We start from the raw sequence: 24,069 nt of genomic DNA, 5'->3' as shown, positions 1-24,069 counted from the left end.
ACTACCCGATAATATACGGGAGATGTAACCTCACCACGCATGGAGCACAAAAAAACGCCCAGGGTGAACCAATTGGTATTTAAAGTTCTCTCACCACGTTTTCGGCATTCAAAACCACGAGTAATCAAAACCAGTTATTACAACAAGGCATAGCGCACTGGCAGTCACGTCACAAATTTTGATAAAGACAGCACGGTCACGTTCCCACAATGCAGGAATCATTAAACCAAGAGCTAGACTCCAAAACAAACAAGGTCATTCTTGATTTAAATGAGCCAAATCTCACTAGTTACCCTTGATTGCTTATTCAAATTATCTCTCCATCCACTTTCCGTTTCGCAGAGAGAAACCAGCCCCCCCAGGCAAAATAAGCTCAACTACGGAAGCCGGTCCCACCCACAAAGAATTTCAAGGTAGGACATGTACCACATAAGTACAAGACTACAAAGACACAACCCCTAAACCAAGAATGCTAACACCACCATAATTCATTCATGTATTACAGACAAAGATGAAAAGTCATCATTACCTGAGTGCACGTAAGTTACCAGAATACCCTAGTTTCTACAACGCCTTACTATAGTACAAAAATTAAAACAGGCATATCTTTGTCCCAACAGAAATAGATGTCTGATTCTAATCACACAACAGCCCTGAAGACGACCTTATAAATAATATACAGGTCCCTTATGATATAGGTCGAAACGCGTTGGCTAACAAGCAGAGATCCAGAAAAATCTGGGAGAAACCAATCTAGACACCAGAACTCCCAAAAGAGCGCAAACAGTAAATCAGTTTTTTTGCTCAATTAAACCACTATGATAGAAGAATTAGACTCTGCCCTGGACCGTAGCAACAGTCACAACTAGAGGAGCTAACTTGTTTCAGTTCCCAAAGTTATACAAAATCGGACAACTCATTATTGTCATGTAAAAATTCACTAATTGTTTGGTGTAAGTTTTTTTCATTGATGTATGAAATGTCATGAAGTCACTGTATAAATGTAAATATTTGCCACTGTTTTATGTATAGAATATGTGTCCTGCAAAATGAAGTAGTGTTCGTTCAGCTCTAAAAAAAACAAGAAAGTGTTACAATTGATTTATCAACCGCAGTCATTAAAAAGGCTAGCTGGAAAAGACATTCTGTGATCAATGGTGTCAGAGGTAAATGCACGTCATAAAAAGTTTGCTTAAACATTATCGCAGAGGAAATCCACACAAGGCATATGTTAAAGAAAATTCTACACTTGTGTTTCGATGCACTCTAAGAAGCTGATCACAATTGAATTTGCCTTAGGCAGCAGAGGTATGACTCTGGTTAGTCCTAAATTTTTTTAGCTCATATAGCTGAGCTATCTCTCAGTCTACTCACAGGTCAGGCATCAGACAACTGATCTATCCCACGGATGACAATACAGCATCAACAACAACAGTAGAGGGGTAGAGGGTCTAAGGGAACGTTTTAAGACCACTGCATGGACATATTCCCCAAACACTTTGTAACATCAAACACAATGTCCATGGGTCTGTATAAGTTCAACAAACAGACTCAGTGCTACTGGCACAACAATCTAGACCGAACAAGAAGAAGAGCAGGAAAAGAGAAAAGATAACCTAATTTTGTCTAGAGGAATCCTTTTTAAAAGGACGGAGTCCCATCACTCACCGTGGTGACATGCTTCATCATCTGGGATCTCCTCCTGGTTGCAACCCAGTGCAACAAAAGGTTACACCCGCCCTCTCTACGTGGGGGAAGCTTAGGGATGTTTTGAAAAGAGAAGTCTCAAGCATTTGCTACAATCCAACAGATGTGAAGAACTAAAAACTCTGAGAGTGATGGCACAGTGCAGAAAAATAACAACTTTATTCCACATCCATTGCTAGCCAAACTAAAACCAGTGCAAAAGCAGTTTTAAAAAATAACTGAAAAAGTCCAAAACAAGGTCTACATGCTTCAGCCTCCTAGATTATGTGTAATCCTGACCTTCCTCAGGACCTAGGTGAAAATTATGCTACTGCGTAAATACGTGAACAAACATATGCATAATGACAACTCAGCAGGTTGGACCGATTACAACCTACCAACCGATGTAAGTTCTCTTGTGAAGTATGGTGCAATGATTACACCTAGACAAAAGGAGAAAAAAGGAAATATAGAAAAACAGAAAACTACAAAGTCTTGCTTGTGTGCCAAGTGCTACATGGGGCTTTTTAACTGCACCCTCCAGTACTATCACAATGTGAAATACTCCGAGGAGTATATGGCATCTTATGCTTCATTTCCTGAGTTGTAACCAGGGGAGGGGAGGCTGTTTCCTTGTGCATTAGAGGTAAGCATAAGATGCCATATTCTCCTCGGAGTATTTCACATTGTTGATAGTACTGGAGGGTGTAGTTAACCCCCTCGTAGTCTAGGTGTCATCATTGCACCATACTTCACAAGAGGAAGGCCACGATTACATCTAATCTAGGAGGCTGAAACATGTAGACCTTGTTTTGTACTTTTGCAGTTTTTTTTTAAAACTGCTTTTGCACTGGTTTTAATCTGGCTAGCAATGGATGCGGAGTAAAGTTGTTCTCTATTGCTGACTAATTTTAGCTGCACATTATTGATTACATATATTTTTCTGCACTGCGCCATCACTCTCAGAGTATTTAGTTCTTCACATCTGTTGGATTGTAGCAAATCCTTGAGACTTCTCTTTTCAAAACATCCCCGAGCTCCCCCCACATAGAGAGGGGGTGTAGCCCTTGGTTGCACTAGGTTGCAACCAGGAGGAGATCCCAGATGATGAAGCATGTCACCACAGTGAGTGATGGGACTCCGTTCTTTTAACCCCTTCCCTGCGGGGGTAATTGCCCCGCGGTGCGGGGGGATGCCGTGGCGCCGCTGTGCTCATGACGAGCTCAACTCGTCATGACTTACAGTGGAGCTGTGCTCATGACGAGCTGAGCTCGTCACCACCCCGCCCACTCATTAATTCTTCTGCACAGACGGGGAATTAATCGCACGTGGGCGGGCCGCGGCCGTTGTGATGAGCTCAGCTCGTCATGAGCACAGCTCCACTGTGACTCATGACGAGCTGAGCTCGTCATGAGCACACAACGGGTTAAAAAGGGTTCCCCTAGACAAAATTTGGTTATCTTTTCTCTTTTCCTGCTCTTCTTCTTGTTCGGTCTAGTTTGTTGTGCCAGTAGCACTGAGCCTGTTTGTTGTATTTATACAGACCCATGGACATTGTGTTTGATGCGACAATACAGCATCACCAAAGGACAAGTGTTACAAGCCATCAAATCTGTTCTATTTCTTTTAAAATTGTCACCAGCCTTGCAACCGGAAATATCTTTGGTTCCTTCGCTTTCTGGACTACTGACTGGTTGACTATATACCTACACCAGTCACAGCTCCAAAATATTAGGACATTCTCATAGAAAACATTCCTTTCTTTTGTACAGTAGATCCCTAAAGTCACCACCAATTTCTGGTACTTTCGTAAACCTCTCCACACATTTTTCTCTAACATCCCTTGCTTGTCACAAGATAGATATTTAAGCCAGGAGCCTGCCCAGTATTCACTACTATAATTCACTATACCTAGGACTCGCTAAACAACTGCAGCAGCTCCCTTGATTCAGAGCACAGCTGTCAGCATTCTATTATGACTTAAAGTCTACCTGTCTATTTCAGGCCACCTTTCCTCCCTTCAATGGCACCCAGTAGGAAAAAGAGCTCTCTGCATGGCTTTGTGCGCCTGCCACAGAGCTGTTTATGGCTAAGATCCTATTTTCCTCCAAAAAAACCCACTTCCATACTCCCTGGATAATGCTTTCCTCTTTCTCACATTTTATGACCAGTGTACCAAAAATACAGGATGCTACTTTTCTTTTCTGCTGACAAATGACTAGAACTTCTTCCATTCCAACTTGCAACTTGCAAAATTATGTCCCTTCTAGGAAACATCTAGAAACCTCACAGCAGGTTTTATATTTTTTCCGTTTCAGATTTCAGCATCAATAAAAATGTCAAGGTAACTCCAGTGATTAATGTTCTTTCTGGAGAAAGACTGGAGCTTTTTAGGAAGTTTTGACTCATTGCAGAGGGTTGATATCCCTGCTGCAAAGAATGTGTCCCATTCGGATCACAAAGTGCATATACTATAAATAGGTCAATGGGTTATAGCTTTTGTGAGAGATCCCTTTGTTAATTGCAGTTTAAAAGTTAAAAATCCTAATATAGAGGAGTGAGCTATCAACTGTCAGCAAAAAGCTGCATGCAAACTGCAAGGAATATATTACAGCTACATGTTTTTTTGCCCAGTCCTTCCTTATGCTAATATTGCAAAAAGGGTTCATTTGGGTAGAAATCAATTCTTATTATTAAAGAACACCCCTAACAATGGTGTTACATTTTAAATTCAGAATTCTTGCTTTTCCAGACTATGGACTCAAACTATACTGCCTCCATTATGGATGACATGTGACTCCTACACCTTGTAGGCCTCTGTCTTGCGTAACATTTCCTATCCACTGATTTACACATGTATGATTGTCTCTGTGCAACGATTGTGTGAGGTAAAGTGTTCTGACAACTTAAACTGGTATGAGTGGCGCTATAAAATGAAATGAATCGAAGAGCCAGTGGTTATGAAGACTTGGGGGTATTGTCAAATAGTGGTAGTGAGGGAATCCATGGCGAGATGGTCATGGGGGGTGCCATTAAACATCCACGTAGGTCAAGTCCCACTTGTATTAATCATTGACCATTAAATTATGTCCCTAAAGGCAGCAACCAACAATCCTCAGATGCCAGAAACCTTTATTGCTTGTTGTAATATTGTAAATAAGGAAACCTCAAACCCCATGTAAGATGAGTCAGTCCTCAGACCTAGTGCCTGTAACTGTTCTCCCGGCTGAACTGTTTAATTCAATCAATCAATCAATCAGGATTTGTAGATCATGGCTGCTTCACCCATGAGGATCTCACGGCACTGTTGGAGAATCCTTCCTGTACTTCTATCGGTTGAACAACCATGTCTTGAGTTCCTTACTGAATTTCTGTCTGGTGCAAGTGAGACTGTGAGGTGCAGGGGGAGGTCGTTCCAGGTCTTGGCCACCAGATGGGAGAAGGAACGGCCTTTGCTGGTTGTCAAAGGGATGAAATGGGTGGCAGCGAGAGATTCATATCTGAGTTTCCTGGTGGCTGGTGAAAGGTCATGCATTGGATGAGGTACTGTTAGGTTTGCAAAACCCATTATCGTTATACACCCGTTATATACTATATTAGGTTTACAATTTACAATTTTACAATTTACAGTGTGCGGCTAAATAGAAGCCATTCGTATTAAACTGTGTGCAACCCGCTGAGTTATCTATGTAATGTGCAAGCTTCAGTTAGGATAGTGAATCCATTTCGTATTTCGCAATCTCTCTCTAGTTGTGTCTGAACTAGGCCTCATGACTCGTATTACTTGCCTCAGCAGAACCTCGTGTTCAGTGATTATTTTCCTTAGTTGCTCAAGGTTGGATCCTGTCTCACTAATGAATAGTGCAATCAAAGAGTGGATAGTGCACACCTGCTTTATGTGATATGAATGTTGATGGTTACAGAATGTTTTCAAACTTTATAGCATGCGTTGTTTGGTCAATGTCTACCTAACATGCAATCAATGATCAAAAAGTGGCCAGGTCCCATGTGGGCAACCTGGACTCAAACGTGCACAGCTGGGGGTTGAAATACTCATCAGATATTAATCTTTCCATGATTTAGATAATACATCAAAAAGGAATTTTCTATATACAATCTGCTATTTATTGTTCATTGTATGATTAAAGAAAACAATAAAGCTTCACAAAATTTCAAAGTTGCCACTATAGCTTATCGCATTTACATAAACAACACATAATTGTGAGGCGATTGGGGTTACAAATGAAATCCAGCCCAATGCATTTCGGGACTGTCTATCCCTTCGTCAGGGGCGAACCTGTGAAAATGTATATAGCAATGAAATGTTTAAGAATGCACATGAGTAGAGCCATCATACTCAAGAAATCAACTCAATAACAGAAAACAATGGACTACTTGTATAATACATATGTTGTCAATGTGGAGCAGACAAATCAGTTTAAGCTATACTTGTCAGAGGTCCAGTATCCAAGTGAAAGTCATGCAAGAACCATGCATACCAAATGTGAACCTAAAAACCAAAACAAAAAGAAATATCCCAACACCACTGTGGTCATCCTACAGGGAAACTGTCAAATGGACACGCCTTTATGCAACTAACTTACTAATATGATGCCAGTTGGATGATATGCTCCACACTGGATGTAGACGATCTCATAATAATGAACCTCAGGCAAGGTTTCACAACTGTCAACTAGTGGTCACGTTGTTGCTAAAAAAACAAAATGCGTGTTCATCTGAATGTTAAAAGTACCTGAGTGACTCAACAAACACCAATAACACGAAGTTCTTACCACAGGGTTTTCAAAGTTCCTCGCAAAGTCCGTTGTTGTGTTAAACAACATATGCCACCTATATAGCAAGCAGAACATTGTCATAATAATGTCCATGCAAATACTATAACTCTAGCTCCATATACACACTTATTTGGTGGATTAAGATCTTACCCGCACGGGCTGTCCGCGCTGTCCAAAATCCAATCTCCTTAGTGCCGAACGCGATGCCACCGGCATCAACAAACTCCGGTCATTCAGTGACGACAATTTACCTACGTGTACTCTCGCGAGTACACACCACTTCGTAGGCGCTATGTTGAGATGGACACAAAGTGCCTACAACGAAAAATATCGCCGTATAACAAGTATAATTGCCAAATGAATTGGGGAGCCTGAACATAATAAAAAGCTACCTAAAAACCAATAACGACTCGCCTATGTATACAATTGTGCCAAAACTCATCTAACGCGAGTAAGGTATCAAAACCTCACCGCCATGATGGAACGGTCAAACTTACAGAGTTTTGCTATAGGAAGCCAACGTGTATAAAATCTTTCCTGGAATATGAGGGTCAAATCGCTCAGGGTTCATTCAGCTCAAAGGTGAAATATACTGAACCTCTGACATGTTTACATGTATTGCTGGGTTTGCAGATAACAACAATGATCCACGTTTGTGTCAAAAAACATTATGTGCATCACTGTATGAATGATGACAACCCAATAATAAAACTTTATGTACATCACTAATCGATTGGATCAAAAAACTTAATACCCTTATGCCTTTTGGGCTAAACGACAAATTAGACATGTCATGTTTTCTATAAAAAGTACACATCCAAGCAGATTCATACCGCCAGATTGATTTGCCATTTGTAATAGTAATACATCTGGTTCTGTCAGGAATCTAGTGAACGTCATTTCTGTTATGAAGAATCAAGGTTGCAATCATAGGGTTATTGGGAAGCCCTCTAGTTGCAATTGCTGGGTAAACGCTTGAGCAGGAATTGACCTTTCAAGATGGCCGCCCTATTTGCCAGTTCCTCTTATGTACTGGTACTGAAGGAGTGGATCTCGCGTGATTCGAGATTTCATCCTCGGCGCGCGCGCGATCCACTGCGCACTTCAATTTGAACCTTGACTTGAGAAGAAGTTGTTTTCCTGCGTCACGCTACAGTTCAGTCAAAACTGGTAGCGTTCTTCATAGTGTTTCCACATTTTCTCTCAGAAGGGTAGAGAAGTACTTGAACTAGAAATGCCTCACCACAGTTCGTAGTTTAGGGCAGTTTTTGACAAGAACATTGTTTGTGACAAGAGCTGCCCCTTCAGTCGAGAAGCGTTCAGTTTTTCTCTTCATTGATATCCAGAGAAGCTCACCGTGGATTCGCTGCTTCGGTAGGCTTACCGCTGAGCACGAGGTGAGCGAGTGAGAATATCTTCATCGCCCAGAGACAAGTAAGCACAAGACAGTTTAAGACTGCATCGAGAACTGAGAAAGTTACAAGGCTTCTATCATACATGCTCAGCCTTCCCGACCCCTCCTTCCATGCGTGCTATCCTATTCTGTCCTTCCACCTTTTTTCCTTCCTAGTTTCCTTTTGCGCGTAAAACCCCTGGGAGCTGAGCATATGGATATCTGTTTGCATTCAAGGATTACCTTGGAGATTAGAAATTCCTTTGAGGAGCCAGAGAACAAAGGGTATTCTCGCCAAGAAGTTTAATCCAATTGCTGACTATTGCATTTCATACATTTTCCATTGGATAGTCGCAGTATAGTGAGAAGGTAGGAAGACAGGCCCATAGAGGTATTAGAGTAGAAGGTTAGGAAGGGAGTTTAACTGTTACTTTTCTCTCCCATGTGCACTAGGAAGTAGCTGTCCCTCAATCCCAGTTGCAACCTCCATAATATCAGAAGAGAAGCAATTACTCACGCCGAACCTGGTAGGATTAAGGAGAGAGAGAGAGTTCGATCAGGAGGCAGAAGTCAGAAGTAGGTACAAATGTTAGAATTGAAGAGTTGTCTCCCTCTGTGCATTAGGTGCTCCCGTATCATCTAAGAAGAGCGAAGCAGGAGTTCAGGTCCAGCACGAGTGTCTCTTCTCTGTCCACTCCCCTTTCCCCCGGCCTGGAGAAGCTGCTTAACGCAGTGAGCTCTGGGAGGAGGGCACTGGGAAAAAGCAGCATTCTGCCTCTGCGAAGATTCCAGTGCACTCTTGACAGATTGAAGTGCCCACAAATTTTCTTCACCCAGGCAGAATGGCTGAGGGTTTTAGTTTAAAGGCTTTACGAGAAATGTTAGAGGGAATTCAGCGAGAAATGGGGACACTTAGTGAGGACAACAAGAATTTAAGACAGGACATACCAGCTTCCCGTCAAAAGACTATGTTACTCTCAAAAAGGGTTAGTGAAATCACAACAGGAGTTCCTTTGTCCCAGTCCTTGCCTAGTAACATTCAATCTGACCAAGACCAATGCACAGTAGCACAGGTAGTTCATTCAGTTTCCCCACTCATTCCTTTGGCCCCCCCAGAAAGATTTAGTGGAGATCCTCAAAAGGCCCAGCTTTTCCTTACGCAGTGCTCCTTACATTTTATGTGTCGTTCTACTCTCTTTCCTGATGCTCAGCCACGAGTAGCATTTGTTTTATCCTACCTGAATGGGGATGCTGCAAATTGGGCCATGCCTTTAGTTTCACGGGATGATCTTTTTTTGTATGATTTTGAACGTTTTAAGGCTGAATTTTAGAGGATCTTTGATAGACGCAGAATCTCCCAAGCTACGGATAATGAATTGTTAGAGTTGCGTCAGGGATCCAAAGACCTTATAACATATTTGACTCATTTCAATAAACTTTTAGTAGAAACAAATTGGCCAGAGGAAAAAAGATCTGCCCTATTCTATCGGGTTTTACGTGATGACATAAAAGATACATTGGCACAGATTCCGAATCGCCCCACAGAGTTTTCGGAATTAGTGTATCTGGTTCTGGAGATCGATTTCCGAAGTTCAGAGAGGAAAGGAGATAAGAGGCCAAGAGATTTACGATGGAATTTTCCACGTTTTGATAGAGCAAGATCTGATCAGAGTAAGAGTTCGGGAACTTCCATGGAAGGTGAACCCATGCAGATTGGATCTGTTCGCGGTCCTTTGACCAGAGAAGAGAAAGAACAAAGAAGACAAAAGAAGCTTTGTATGTATTGTGGGGGTGCTGGACATTTTGTGAAGGAGTGTCCTAAGAGACCTAAGACCGTAGCTTCGGGAAACTCCCAAAACCATCTATAGGCGGAGTCGCTCAGGTGGTAAAACAAGTGAATCAGACTCCTGAGAGCCATAAAATTATGAACACCCTTCAGACTCAAACGCCACATTTAACCTTGCAAATGACTGTACGGTTCAGAAAGAAAGAAATCACAGGTGTGGTAATCATGATTGATTCTGGTGCTACTGGCAACTTTTGCGATATTAAATACGCCAGAAAGATGGGAATCCAAGCGGTGCTCAAAGAACGTAAAGAATCAGTTAGAGCGGTGGATGGTACTAACCTCTCTTCGGGCCCGATTACACACCATACAGAACTGATGGAACTCATCCAGTCTAACGGTCACCAAGAGATGATCCAATTCAATTTAATTGACGCCCCTCAATTTCAAATAATCTTAGGTATTCAGTGGCTCTCTTTGCATAAACCCAACATTGATTGGGAAAATCGAACAGTCAACATGGATTCGTCCTTTTGCTCAGAACATTGTTGAGGAGATCTTGGAAGCCTCGTTAGCTACTCAGTTGTCCTTTGGGGGAGAAACCATTGGAGTTATCGATACCTTAGAAATTCCAAAGGAGTATGAAGATTACAAGGAAGTATTCAGTGAACAAGAAGCTGAGAAGTTGCCACCACATCGTTCCTACGACTGTGCCATTGACCTGGAACCAGGAGTCGCCCTGCCTTGCAGTAGGATTTATGCTTTGACCGAAGCAGAGAATGGCTACCTCAAGGAATAACTTGATAGATATCTCGCCAACGGGTTCATTAGACCGTCTCAGTCGCCGGTCTCTTCTCCGCTGTTCTTCATTCCGAAGAAAGAAGGTTCCTTAAGGACGTGCATAGACTATCGTGCTATTAATCGAGCAACCATTAAGAACCGTTATCCACTACCATTGATTTCTGTTCTTTTTGATCAGATTAAAGATGCTCAGATATTCACCAAACTAGATTTGAGAGGGGCCTATCACCTTATTCATATGAAGGAGGGGCATGAATGGAAAACCGCCTTCAGAACCAAATATGGATTGTTTGAATATCAAGTTATGCCCTTTGGCCTCTGCAATGCCCCAGCGGCCTTCCAACATTTTATCAATGACATCATGGGAGATTTGTTGGATAAGATTGCTGTTATCTATTTGGATGACATTTTAATCTTTTCAAAGGATCCTCAAGAACACTCAGGTCATGTTAAGGCTGTACTAGAGAGGTTACAGTGTTCACCGATCACAAGAATTTGCAATTCCTCAAATCCGCAAGAACTTTAACTCCTCGTCAATTGCGGTGGTCCCTTTATTTTGCAGATTTTGATTTTGTAATTACCTACCGCCCAGGAAACAAAAATGGCAAGGCGGATGCCTTATCTCAAATTCAGACGGAAGCCACAGAACACCCGATAGATCCACAGCCAATCATTCCATTATCAAAGATTGTATGTACTCTCTCCTTGACCTACTACAAAGAAGAAATTGGGAAACACATGTCTTCCTCTGAAATGACAGAATGGGCAAGTCAGGAAGAAGAAAGAGAGATTGTGAACTCTTTACCATACCATAATGGAACACTCTATGTGCCCACTGCAGAAATTCGAGAACATGTGATGAAAGATTGTCATGATCACCCTTTGGCTGGCCATAAGGGTACCCTGAAAACTACAGATCTAATTCAACGTTACTTCTGGTGGCCCAACATGAAATCCCAAATTAAACAATATGTATATTCTTGTGAGCTATGTGCCCGAGGGAAATCCACTAGACAGGCTTACCCAGGGGTTTCTGCAACCTTTACCCATCCCAAAACACCCTTGGCATACTGTCACGTTAGACCTCATTTTGGACCTACCATTGAGTAGATGATACAACACAGTACTGGTAGTAGTAGACACTTACACTAAGATGAGTCACTTTATCCCAGTAAAAGGGGTTCCTTCAGCTCCAGAGTTAGCTAAGCATTTTAGCGAACATATAGTAAAGATACATGGGATTCCCAAGATTCTAATTTCAGATAGAGGCCCCCAATTTGTGTCCCACTTCTGGAAGGCTTTTATGAAAGGTTTAGGAGTGGAGGTCAGGCATTCCACTAGTTACCACCCTGAGACAGATGGTCAGACCGAGAGGATGAATCAAGAGTTGGAACAGTACCTTCGACTGTTCCTTCTGGATCAGGGAGGTGAGTGGTCCGACCTGCTGTGGATGGCTGAATTTGCACAAAACAATGCAAAGAACGTCTCCACAGGCTTTTCCCCATTCTTTTAGACTTTTGGGAGACATCCAAATCCTTTTACCACCCAAGGGGATTTTGGGGTGCCCGCAGTTAAGGATCTATTCACAGAGTTATCCTTAGCTCATAGGTCAGCGGAATCCAATCTACTTAAAGCAAAAGAGAGCTATAAGAAGCAAGCAGACAAGCATAGAAAGAGAGCAAGAAAGTATCAAGTGGGAGATTCAGTTTGGTTGTCCTCGCGCCACCTCAGATTAAAAAGGCAATCGTAAATTTCAGCCTCGTTTTGTGGGTCCATTTCCTATAGAACAGGTCTTAGGTCCAGTGACTGTTAAATTGAAGCTACCTGCTCATTTGGGAATTCATCCCGTCATTCATGTTTCCCTTTTAAAGACTGCGGCTCCAAATCTCAGGTTAGGTAAACCACCTCCCCCTTAGAAAGTTGAAGAACATTTGGAGTACGAAGTTAAAGGGATCTTAGATTCTAAAAAGATTAGAGGAAGATTATTTTATCTTATTGACTGGAAGGGGTACGGTCCTGAAGAGAGATCCTGGGAACCAGCTGAAGAGGTTCATGCTCCTTTACATATAAAACGTTTTCATTTGCAACACCCCTTCAAACCAAGACCGATCAATCTGTCTTTGAGAGGGGGTACTGTCAGGAATCTAGTGAATGTCATTTCTGTTATGAAGAATCAAGGTTGCAATCATAGGGTTATTGTGAAGCCCTCTAGTTGCAATTGCTGGGTAAACGCTTCAGCAGGAATTGACCTTTCAAGATGGCCACCCTATTTGCCAGTTCCTCTTATGTACTGGTACTGAAGGAGTGGATCTCGCGTGATTCGAGATTTCATCCTCGGCGCGCGCGCTTTCCACTGCGCACTTCAATTTGAACCTTGACTTGAGAAGAAGTTGTTTTCCTGCGTCACGCTACAGTTCAGTCAAAACTGGTAGCGTTCTTCATAGTGTTTCCACATTTTCTCTCAGAAGGGTAGAGAAGTACTTGAACTAGAAATGCCTCACCACAGTTCGTAGTTTAGGGCAGTTTTTGACAAGAACATTGTTTGTGACAAGAGCTGCCCCTTCAGTCGAGAAGCATTCAGTTTTTCTCTTCATTGATATCCAGAGAAGCTCACCGTGGATTCGCTGCTTCGGTAGGCTTACCGTTGAGCACGAGGTGAGCGAGTGAGAATATCTTCATCGCCCAGAGACAAGTAAGCACAAGACAGTTTAAGACTGCATCGAGAACTGAGAAAGTTACAAGGCTTCTATCATACATGGTCAGCCTCCCCCACCCCTCCTTCCATGCGTGCTACCCTATTCTGTCCTTCCACCTTTTTTCCTTCCTAGTTTCCTTTTGTGCGTAAAACCCCTGGGAGCTGAGCATATGGATATCTGTTTGCATTCAAGGATTACCTTGGAGATTAGAAATTCCTTTGAGGAGCCAGAGAACAAAGGGTATTCTCGCCAAGAAGTTTAATCCAATTGCTGACTATTGCATTTCATACATTTTCCATTGGATAGTCGCAGTATAGTGAGAAGGTAGGAAGACAGGCCCATAGAGGTATTAGAGTAGAAGGTTAGGAAGGGAGTTTAACTGTTACTTTTCTCTCCCATGTGCACTAGGAAGTAGCTGTCCCTCAATCCCAGTTGCAACCTCCATAATATCAGAAGAGAAGCAATTACTCACGCCGAACCTGGTAGGATTAAGGAGAGAGAGAGAGTTCGATCAGGAGGCAGAAGTCAGAAGTAGGTACAAATGTTAGAATTGAAGAGTTGTCTCCCTCTGTGCATTAGGTGCTCCCGTATCATCTAAGAAGAGCGAAGCAGGAGTTCAGGTCCAGCACGAGTGTCTCTTCTCTGTCCACTCCCCTTTCCCCCGGCCAGGAGAAGCTGCTTAACGCAGTGAGCTCCGGGAGGAGGGCATTGGGAAAAAGCAACATTCTGCCTCTGCGAAGATTCCACTGCACTCTTGACAGGTTCCATATTCCCACACCATACATCAAGATACACCGAGTTGTTCTCTCACAGCAAAGTATAAAGTGTTCATTGCACATATTTACATCAGATAAGCGGTCCGAGATAACACCATGGTTATCATTGTCCATATAGTGATGTACATAAAGTTTTATTATTGGGTTGTCATAATTCATACAGTGAAGCACATAAAGTTTTTTGACATAAACGTGGATCATTGTTGTTATCTGCAAACCCAGCAATACTTATAAACATGTCAGAGGTTCAGTATATTTCAGCTTTGATCTGAATGAACCCTGAGCGATTTGACCCTCGTATTCTAGGAAAGATTGTATACACGTTGGCTTCTTATAGTAGAACTCTGTAAGTTTGCCCGTTCCATCATGGCGGTGAGGTTTTGATACCTCACTTGCCTTAGACGAGTTTCAGCACAATTGTATACATAGGCGAGTCGTTATTGGTGTTCAGGTAGCTTTTTATTATGTTCAGGCTCCCCACTTCATTTGGCCATTATACTCGTTATACGGTGATATTTTTCGTTGTAGGCACTTTGTGTCCATCTCAAGATGGCGCCTACGATGTAGTGTGTACTCGCGAGAGTACACGTAGGTATATTGTCGTCACTGAATGACCGGAGTTTGCTAATACCAGTGGCATTGCGCTCGGCACTAAGCAGATTGGATTTTGGGCAGCGCGGACCCCCGTGCGGGTAAGATCTCAATCCACCTAATAAGTGTGTATATGGAGCTAGAGTTATAGTATTTGCATGGACATTAGTATGACAATGTTCTGCTTGCTATATAGGTGGCATATGTTGTTTAACACGACAACGGACTTTACAAGGAACTTTGAAAACCCCGTGGTAAGAACTTAGTGTTATTGGTGTTTGTTGAGTCACTCAGGTACTTTTAACAGTCCATTGTTTTCTGTTACTGAGTTGATTTCTTGAGTATGATGGCTCTACTCATGTACATTGTTAAACATTTCATTGTTATATACATTTTCAAAGGTTCACCCCTGACAAAGGGACGGACAGTCCCGAAATGCATTGGGCTGGATTTCATTTGTAACCCCAATCGTCTCACAATTATGTGTTGTTTATGTAAATGCGATAAGCCATAGTGGCAATTTTGAAATTTTGTGAAGCTTTATAGTTTTCTTTAATCATACAATGAACAATAAATAGCAGATTGAATATAGAAAATTCCTTTTTGATGTATTGTGTAAATCATGGAAAGATTAATATCTAGTGAGTATTTAACCCCCCAGCTGTGCACGTTTGAGTCCAGGTTGCCCACGTGGGACCTGGCCACTTTTTGATCACTAAAGAATAGGCCATCCCGCCCTTGCATTCCTATCTTTGTGTGTAACTCTGCTCCCACGTTAGGAGACGCCAAGCTCAAGAACGGTAACCTTGAGCCCGAGATAGCATGTACCCATCTAGCAGGTGGTAGCTCATCTCTTTGTGCCCCCTTTGTTCATGTTCGGCCTGAGCTGGTAACTTTCCACTGTGGCATGGTTGGGGGTTCTTAGAGGAATGATTATGCATTGCAGAGTATTGGGGAGCCAGTCCATCGGCAGACATCTTAGGGTGCAGGTCAGATTGGACACCTCTACAGAGTATTACTAATAAAACATTGGTTTGTATTCTCTACTGTCTGCCAGACTCTTCATTTGTTTGGAAGGTGATTGGGTGGTTGTAGATAACCCGGGAGGCCCCTAAGGGCCACTTCCTTCAGTACTCAGGTTCTTCATTGTGCAATTCGATGTATGCACTGGTGAGTAGCTTTTAATGGCATTTCTTCATGACTGGTAGCCAGTGGAGTTTCCAAAGGTAAAGTGTTATGTGTGTCCATCTGAGGAGGTCGAGGATGAGCCTAGCCACTGTGTTTTAGATCGTCTGGAGCTTTTTAATGACTTGGGCTGTTATTCCTATGTAGAGCGAGTTGCCGTAGTTGAGTCTGCTGGTGATGAGAGCTTATGTGACAGTTCTCCTGGTGTTTGTTAGGAGCCATCTGAGAACCTTCCTGAGCATACAGAGTGTGAAGAAGCAGTTGGTGGAGATGGCACAGATTTGCTTCTTCATGGATATCTAACTGTTGAGGATGATGCCAAGGTTTCGGCCTTGTACGGTGGGTGTTGGAGTTGGGCCAAGCTCCTGGGGCCACCATTTGTTGTTCTAGTGTGGGACCTTGCCTTCCGGAAAACGAGTACTTCTTTCTTTGTCTGTGCTGAGTTTGAGACATTTGGTGTTCATTCAGTCGGCAACGTCTCTCATGCATCTTTAGAATTTTTCTTTGATGGTTCTTGGATTATTGGTCAGAGAGAAAATGAGTTGGGTGTCGACGGCCTAGAAGATGCTGTTGAGTCTGTGGCTTTTGACAATCCTGGCCAGGGCAATCATGAATGTGTTGAAGACGGTTGGGCTGAGGGATGAGCCTTCAGGTACCCCACAGGTAATGTTCTTAGAGAGCAAGGAGTAGGGAGGGAAGATCTGCATTCTGTGAGGTATGATGCAATCCACTTGAGGGCTGCTTCTTGGATTCTGATCTGGCGGAGTCTGTTGATCAAGGTGTGGTGGGATACAGTGTTGAAGGCTGCTGAGGGGTAGAGGAGGATGAGAGCCTCTGTTGTTCCCTGTTCTAGTAGCATTCTGATGTCATCTGTGTGCTGTGATTTGTTCTGAAGTCGGGCTCTGATTGGCATGGATGGGCCTGCCCTTGGGCTGGGCATCGTCCTCATGCATACCGCGAGGCGGGAGCCACTGAAGGTTTAAATTGGGACCAGGAGGCACGTAAGCGACTAAGCCCACCTCCCTGGGCGTGTTCGAACCAGTAGTTTCCTAGTGGAGATGGCCCCACTGGCTCCCGAAGTGGAGATATGGCAGAAGAAAGGCAGGAGTACGGGGAACGATGGCAGCAGGTTAAGCAAACTTACTGTTTTGCCTCTTGTCTTATGTTTTTAAGGGAAAATTCGATTCAAGTAACAACGTTCTGATGATAATAATGCATCATATAGGTCATGTAAATTTGATCATTGTGCTTACTGTATTAAAACATTGTTGTTTTGATTCTCACTCTTAAAAAGCATTATGAAATTCTGTTTAACCCTGATAATTTCTGTATTATGCAATAATGCTTGCAATTCTTCTACAATGACAATATAATGTTGGTTACTCACATCACTTAGGCCTTCACGATAGCAACTCCCGTGAGAAATCTTCGACCCTCCACTGATACTTTCACTGTCGCTGTCTCTGCAACTGTTCTGACCAGGCTGAAGCTGATAAAAGAAATAATAAATTATAATCAAATGGCTAATTATTATACGTCTTCTGTTTACATCCTGCGAATAATAATTTGTAGGAGCAGGTTCTACTACTTTTACATATTGCACAGTTGACTTGGGAGCAAAACATTTAATTACCAGGAGTTCAGTCCATTATAATAGTCAGAGGGCCTCATTATGAGGCTTCAGTTATTCCCACTATTCAATTTTGCCCTTGGAGGTTCCAATGCAGGGAGCAACTGTAAGTCCAAGACAGGTACTGTACTATGCATTACACATAGGACCCTGGCACAGTTCAAACTAATATAATACAACAAATTAATTCTTAAAACGTGTTGGTGAATGCAAAGCCCTCTCTTATAAACAAGGTGATATTATTGATAGCTGAAAAGGTAAGATCAGCCATTCTTTTTTTGTTAAATAGTTTTTATTTGCAATTTCATAATGTCGCTGATAAACAGAGTTACATCCATATATTTTGATACGTAATAAAAAGATTGTAAAAATGAGATAACATTTTGGAAGAATTTTATATAAAAAGAGAAAAGAGATGAGAGAGGAGAAGAGAGAAAGGAAACAAGAAGATAGAAGCAAAGAAAGAAAATATAGAGTGAAAGGGCAGAGAAAAGAGGAGAAAAAATTGATGGTAATGGTGCTACCATTTTAAGAAAAAAATGTTTATTAAGACGTGCGCAGGGCACTGTCAAAAATGTAGGCAAAGCATGAACAACCTGCCAGTCATTAAGCTATTTACCAAAAAGACGCTAGAGTTAAAATAGAGTGGGCCATAGTGCTAGAGTTACATGGGGAATTAAGGTTAAAAATGTGCAAAGGATTGCGAGGCACTATGGAACAGAGAAAATGAACGAGTACAAGGAGTAGCTCCCTGCAAATATTTTTTACAACGGTGAAAAAGACTGCAGCAAAGGAGGAGAGAAGTCTGTGGGGAAATCAGGCCTTGTTGGGATTCTTATAGCTCAGTCTGGTGCACTTGAAAAATCAACTTCCAATTTGTTACTGTCACCTTCAATATGAGCACACCACCGGTGTGCCGAAGGTGCACCAAAGGCAATCCCGTCTGCGCCCAGACCGCGCACAGCGCTTGGACCCCTTGCACACCCGCCACCACCACTACACTGCCGAAGAGTTCCTAGACCTTGACCCTGGACACTGCAACCACTCCTCCTGCTCTGCCTCTCCACAATCGACTTAGGGACCTTTCGCCTGCCTCCACTGCCACTTCTCCTGCAACACAGGACCACCGGCTCACACTGGATAAGTGCCTGTCCTGCATAGAAGACCACAAATCACCTGGGACAGCTCCACTGAATCCTGATCAACGTCTGTTCCCTCTGCAACACACCACCGAAACCTGGGACATCATCACCTCCCTCTCTCATGACATTGCCTTCATCGCCGAAACATGACTCAACCCCGCCTCGGACCTCCACATCGCCACCGCAACATCAAACGGCTACGAAATGTTCCACCGAGACCGCACCAACAAGCATGGTGGGGCCATTGTCATCATCTTCCAGGACACCATCCGATGCACTGTCACCACCGATGACCCTACACCTCTCATGAAACACCTAAACTGCCAACTACAGATACCAAGACCATGCTAAGAGCCACCCACATCTATAGAATCACAGGACCCTGACTGGCCTCCTGCTACACCATCTCCAACCTCATTGCTCCGCTACCCATTGACTCTTACCACTACATCTTACTTGATGACCTGAACTTCCACATCAATGACCTCAACGCCATCTCCGCCTCCCTCCTGGACAACCTGAACATTGGTTTCCCTCAACACGTCACCAAACCAATGCACACAGCCGGTCACACACTCAACACCATCTTCACCTCCAGCGGCAGATTCAAATTCAGCCACATCATAGAACTCAACTGGACCGACCACGCCATCATACACTTCACAATCTCCAATGCGCAAAGCTCATTTGCCAAGCGTCACAACTCCTCCCACCACAGCTGGGGTAAGGTAACTGAGACACAGTGGACACAAGCCCTCAGCACTACCCAACTGGAAACCTCAGCAGACCTGGACCAGGCCATCCAGAATTCCTCTGCTTGGTTCACCAAAGGTGTCGACTGGGTTACCCCACTGAAACCAGCAAAAACCAAAAAATTGACAAAACAAGCCAGCTGGTACACCCCAGAGCTCAGAACCACCAAGAGCAACTACTTCCAACTCGAGAAGCCCTGACATGACATAAGTTATCCCACAGAAAAAGCCGCTCACAAAGCTGCCCTCGGTAATTACCACCATCGCCTCAAAGAAGCCAGGAAAGCAGCCATCACAGCCCATATCAACACGGCAACCAACCACTCAAAGGAATTTTTCTAAATAGTCACAGAATTCTCATACCCGGAAGCCATGGAGAACACCATTCATACCGCTCAAGAACTCTGCGAGTCCTTTCAGACTTCTTCCACAGCAATATCGCCACCATCTACAACTACTTCGACCTCCAAACCACAGCTCTCAACCACAAAAACTTCAACCACACAGGGAACATCAGCCGAATGATCACCCCCTTGTCCCCGTTCACCACTCAGACCACCACAGCAATCAAGTCTGCAATACCCCTGCCTCCACTGCCTGTTCAACCTTGGAAACAACCCCATCAGCACAGAACTCACCAGCATCATCAACACCTGCATCTCCACAGCAGCCTTCCCAGTCAAATGGAAACACACATAGATGAAACCCTTCTTAAAAAAACCTCTGCTGACCCCAGTGATCTAAAACAATTTCATCTGATCTCCCTGCTCCGCTACCCGACAAAAGTTCTAGAGAAAGCCATCAACCTACAGCCCATTGACTACATGGAAGAGCACCACCTTCTCAAAACTTCTTAATCAGGATTCCATGCCAACCACAGAACTGAGACCAGTCTGATCGCTGCCACACATGATGTCAGAACTGTCCTTGACCACAGAGACACTGTGGCACTGATCCTCCTTGACTCTCCACAGCGTTCAACACCCTCTCCCACCACACCCTCATCAACAGACTTTATAGTATTGTCATAAAGCAAAAAGCCCACAAGAATATCTCCACTTTCTTCACAGGATGCAAGCAGAGCATCCGACTGCCTCCCTTTGCCTCCGAACTCAAGGAGATCATATGCGATGTACCCCAAGGATCAACACTCAGCCTCACCATGTTCAACACCTACATGACCCCCCCCACTGACATCGTCAAATCCAACAGCCTCAACATAATCTCCTACGCAGGTGACACTGAACTTATCCTCCCACTCACTGAGAACCCCTCCAATGCCAAAACCAACTTCTGTGATGCCATGAACAATATAGCCAACAGCATGAGAGACAACTGCCTCAAACTCAACTCCAACAAGATGGAAGTATTGATCTTCGGAAAGAACGCCTTCATTTTGAATCACAGCTGGTGGCCAGCAGAACTTTGACCAACACCCTCACTGACAGAATATGTACCAAGCCTAGGCATCATCCTCAACAGCAAACTGACCAATAAACAACCAGTCAATGCATTCACCTCCCCCTACTTCCACACCCTATGCAGGTGCCACAGTATTTTCAGATGGATCCCAATCAACCCCAGAAAGACCATTGCCAGGTCCTCGTCACCAGCTGCTTCGACTATGGCAATTCTCTCTATGCTACCATCTCTACCCAGCTCCTCAGACGACCCCAGACCATACACAACGCCACAGCCAGACTGTTAGACCTGGCATCCTTGGCATGGTTTCCCCTGTTTTTTTGCATATACCTCCTGTATTTTTTACAGTTATGCTGGACTTAATTTTTGCTGGTTTAGATACTCCGGGCACTTTACCATTGCTGATCAGTGCCAAATTGCAAGTGCTCCCTGTATAAATTGTGATTCTGATTGGTCAACCATGATTGGCCTATTTGATTTACTGGTAAGTCTCTGGTAAAGTGCATTATGTGAGCCCAGCGCCTGTAAATCAAATACTACTAGTTGGCCTGCAGCACTGGTTGTGCCACCCACACGACTAGCCCTGTAAACTTGTCTCAGGCCTGCCAAAGCAGTGTCTGTGACTGCAGTTTTAAACTGCCATATCGACCTGGCAAGTGCACCAACTGGCCAAGCCCTAACCTTCCCTTTTACTACATGTAAGGCACCCCTAAGGTAGAAACAACTAACCACCGTGGGCAGTGGGTTGTGTATGTGAAATGTAAGACATGTACTCGTGTGTTTTACATGTCCTGATTGTGAAAGACTACCAATATAATTTTTCACCGATGCAAGGACCAGCTCTCCCATATTCTATTATTGGAGCTGCCTTGTAACATTTTACAAGTATAGCTTTCGATTTGGAACAACTAGAGATTTGGAGTTTGGACTCTCTGAGCTCAGAATTTAAAAACACTTAATTTAGTAAAGGTGGCTTTGAAATTGTGAGTTTTCAAAATAGCACTTTTAGGAAGTGGGCATTTTCTTGTTTAACCATTCTTGTGCCTCTGCCTGCCTGTGGAATCAACTTCTGGTTTAGACTGATAGGGGCCTGTTTGTGTATTCACTCTAGACAGTCACACAAAGGGAGTTGAGGTGTGCCCTGCATATCCTGATGGCGCATCAGCAGGCTAATGGGTCTTCCTGAGCTAGATTGGTTCTGTGCCTGGCCTCTCACAATCCTGTCTCCACCCCCGTGATTGTGTGCAGAGCCAAGAACAGGCAGGACAATGACTTGTTTACTAAAAAGAAAATCCTTTGAAGTATCCCTACTTCAAAGGCAAAAAGGGGTATAAGTATTGGAGCTAAAACCCCAGACTTATAGAACACTTCTGGATCAAGAGGACCGTGCCAAGAAGAATAGCAAAAGAGCTGCCAGGATGAATGGTACCCTTTTGCTGTGTGTTGCTTTGCAGGGTTGACCTGCAGTTGTTGTTTCTGTCTGTGGGCAGAGTAAAGGAGTGGACTTTTACTTTGCTGTATCCTTCTTGGGAAGATACTCCAATGGTTTTAAGTAGAGCTTGCCGTTGGTTAAGTAGTCTCAGGGACTAAAAGATTTTACCGGCAGCATCCTTGAACTCCACTGCTGAGGGTTATGACCAGCCTTGTGGTGACAAATCCAGCTCTGGGCCCTCGGAGGTTGTTCCTGCGGCAAAGACCTACTTGAAACCAATAAAATGTACGCATCACCCTTCCAATGCCTGTTTTTCGGCCACAGCACCATCATGCGGGTAAAATTTCCATGCACCGTTGCCGGGCGACTGAAGAAATTGAGACACCACCCGTTAGTGGCCGAAGAAACAGCTGCAGCCTGAGTTCGGTGCACCATGTCTCTGAAGTCCGAGACCCCCTCACTGAATCCGACGCAGGCCCTGCTCTTCCGGATTTCCACACATTGCACCTGTGCGCCAAGTTTTCCAACACATCACCTGAAGACCTGAACCAGCTTGAATTTTGACCCATCGTTTCCTCCTACAGTCCGGATTCAACGCTGCACTTCTCCTAGATGCAGCAGAACTGACACATCGACTCCCTATGGACTCGTCGCTCGCTGTGTTTTCCGATGGTTCCCTCCTCTGCAGCTGTTTTGTCTTGTGGATTTTGATGTATTTGAGTTACTGTGAGAAAATCACTGCATCCATAAAGATCTATGGATAGAATTTCTTGAAACCTTTTAAAAGTCATATTTTGAGTTGTGTATGTCAGAGGTTTGTAGTTTTGGTCTTGTTTGGTTTAGATAAAGATACTTTAAATCTCTAAACTGGTGTGGTGTTCATTTGTAGTGTTTTCATTGTGTTACTGTGGGGAAACAGCCTTACTACGCATTAGCATGGGCTACACGGGGCTGAATCACACAGGCGGTAACACGCATGTCTAAACCATGAATATGCCTTAACTGCGCATGTTCATGGTTAAGGCATATGCGCGGTCTAGTCGCTGCTGACAGGCGGAAGAGCAGGAAGAGGAAGGATCGGGACGAGGAGGAGAGATAAGACGGGTTTTGAGGGGTTGGGGGAAAGTTTGTAGCGGTTGTAGCGTAGTTTTCAGGGCTGGGAGGGGGTCAGAGTAGTTTTCAGGGCTGGGGGGCAGGAGTTTTAGGGCTCAGGGCAGGGGACAGGAAAGGCGCAGTTTTCAGGCAGAGCGGGCAGTTGGGAGTGTTAGGGCTCAGGGCAAAGAAGGGCGGTGGGGTAGATTATTTGGGTTGGGATAGTTTTGGGGGTTAGGGCATCATAGTAGTTTTCAGGGGTGGGGTGGGGAGTTTAAGGGCTCAGGGCAGACGACAGGAAAGGGACAGTTTTAAGGCTGAGAGGGAAGTTATGCTGGGGTGGGGGTAGGTGGGTTTTCGTTTTAGGGGGTGGGGGCTTGTTTTAGGGCTCAGGGACCGTTACTGTGTGTGTTATGTACAAATACATTGCCTCTGAGATAAACCTGACTGCTCGTGCCAAACTACCAACGGGGTGGGCAGGGGTTATCTTGAGTGTGTAAACCCCTTATCCTGACTAGAAGGAATGGTCCCTACCTGGATAGGGTGTCCACCACTATCAAATAGAGACCCCCATTTGTAAAACAGACTCACACTGGACCTCCTCAAGTGGACCCAAATCACCCTCCAGCTCAGAAACCTCCACTGGCTCCCCATCCAGAAAAGAGGCCAGTTCAAGATCCTCATGCTCTACATGATCAAGGCCCAGCCCATATCAACCAGTGACTGGGCTTCCATCTAACCTCAAGACACCTGTGCTCCTCTTCCCGTACACTTGCACACACCCCCTACATCCGTTCCAGCCTTTTCCTACATCCTCTCCAAGACCTGGACGACCTGCTGCCCCCCATCTTAACAGCACCTTGCCTGACGTACCTCAGGAAGAAACTCA

General features: G+C 44.0%; 1 protein-coding gene across 6 annotated transcripts in view; it reads right to left on the bottom strand.

Moving 5' to 3' along the window:
- The window catches only part of AUTS2 (activator of transcription and developmental regulator AUTS2), a 2,674,869-nt gene that overhangs the window by 1,446,535 nt on the left and 1,204,265 nt on the right, over window positions 1–24,069 (bottom strand). For 5 of the 6 annotated variants that reach the window (XM_085649809.1, XM_085649808.1, XM_085649807.1 and 2 more), the window contains one exon: window positions 17,098–17,199. In XM_085649809.1, coding sequence (XP_085505935.1) covers window positions 17,098–17,199 — 102 coding nt within the window. Of the gene's footprint in view, window positions 1–17,097; window positions 17,200–24,069 lie in introns of those variants that run through there. The other variant, XM_085649812.1, reaches the window with a different exon arrangement.

Source organism: Triturus cristatus, chromosome 3_2 (assembly GCF_964204655.1).
Source record: "Triturus cristatus chromosome 3_2, aTriCri1.1, whole genome shotgun sequence".
NCBI classification, from domain to species: Eukaryota; Metazoa; Chordata; class Amphibia; order Caudata; family Salamandridae; genus Triturus; species Triturus cristatus.
The sequence above is the reverse complement of the archived record's forward strand: the minus strand, read 5'-3'. Positions and strand labels throughout refer to the sequence as shown.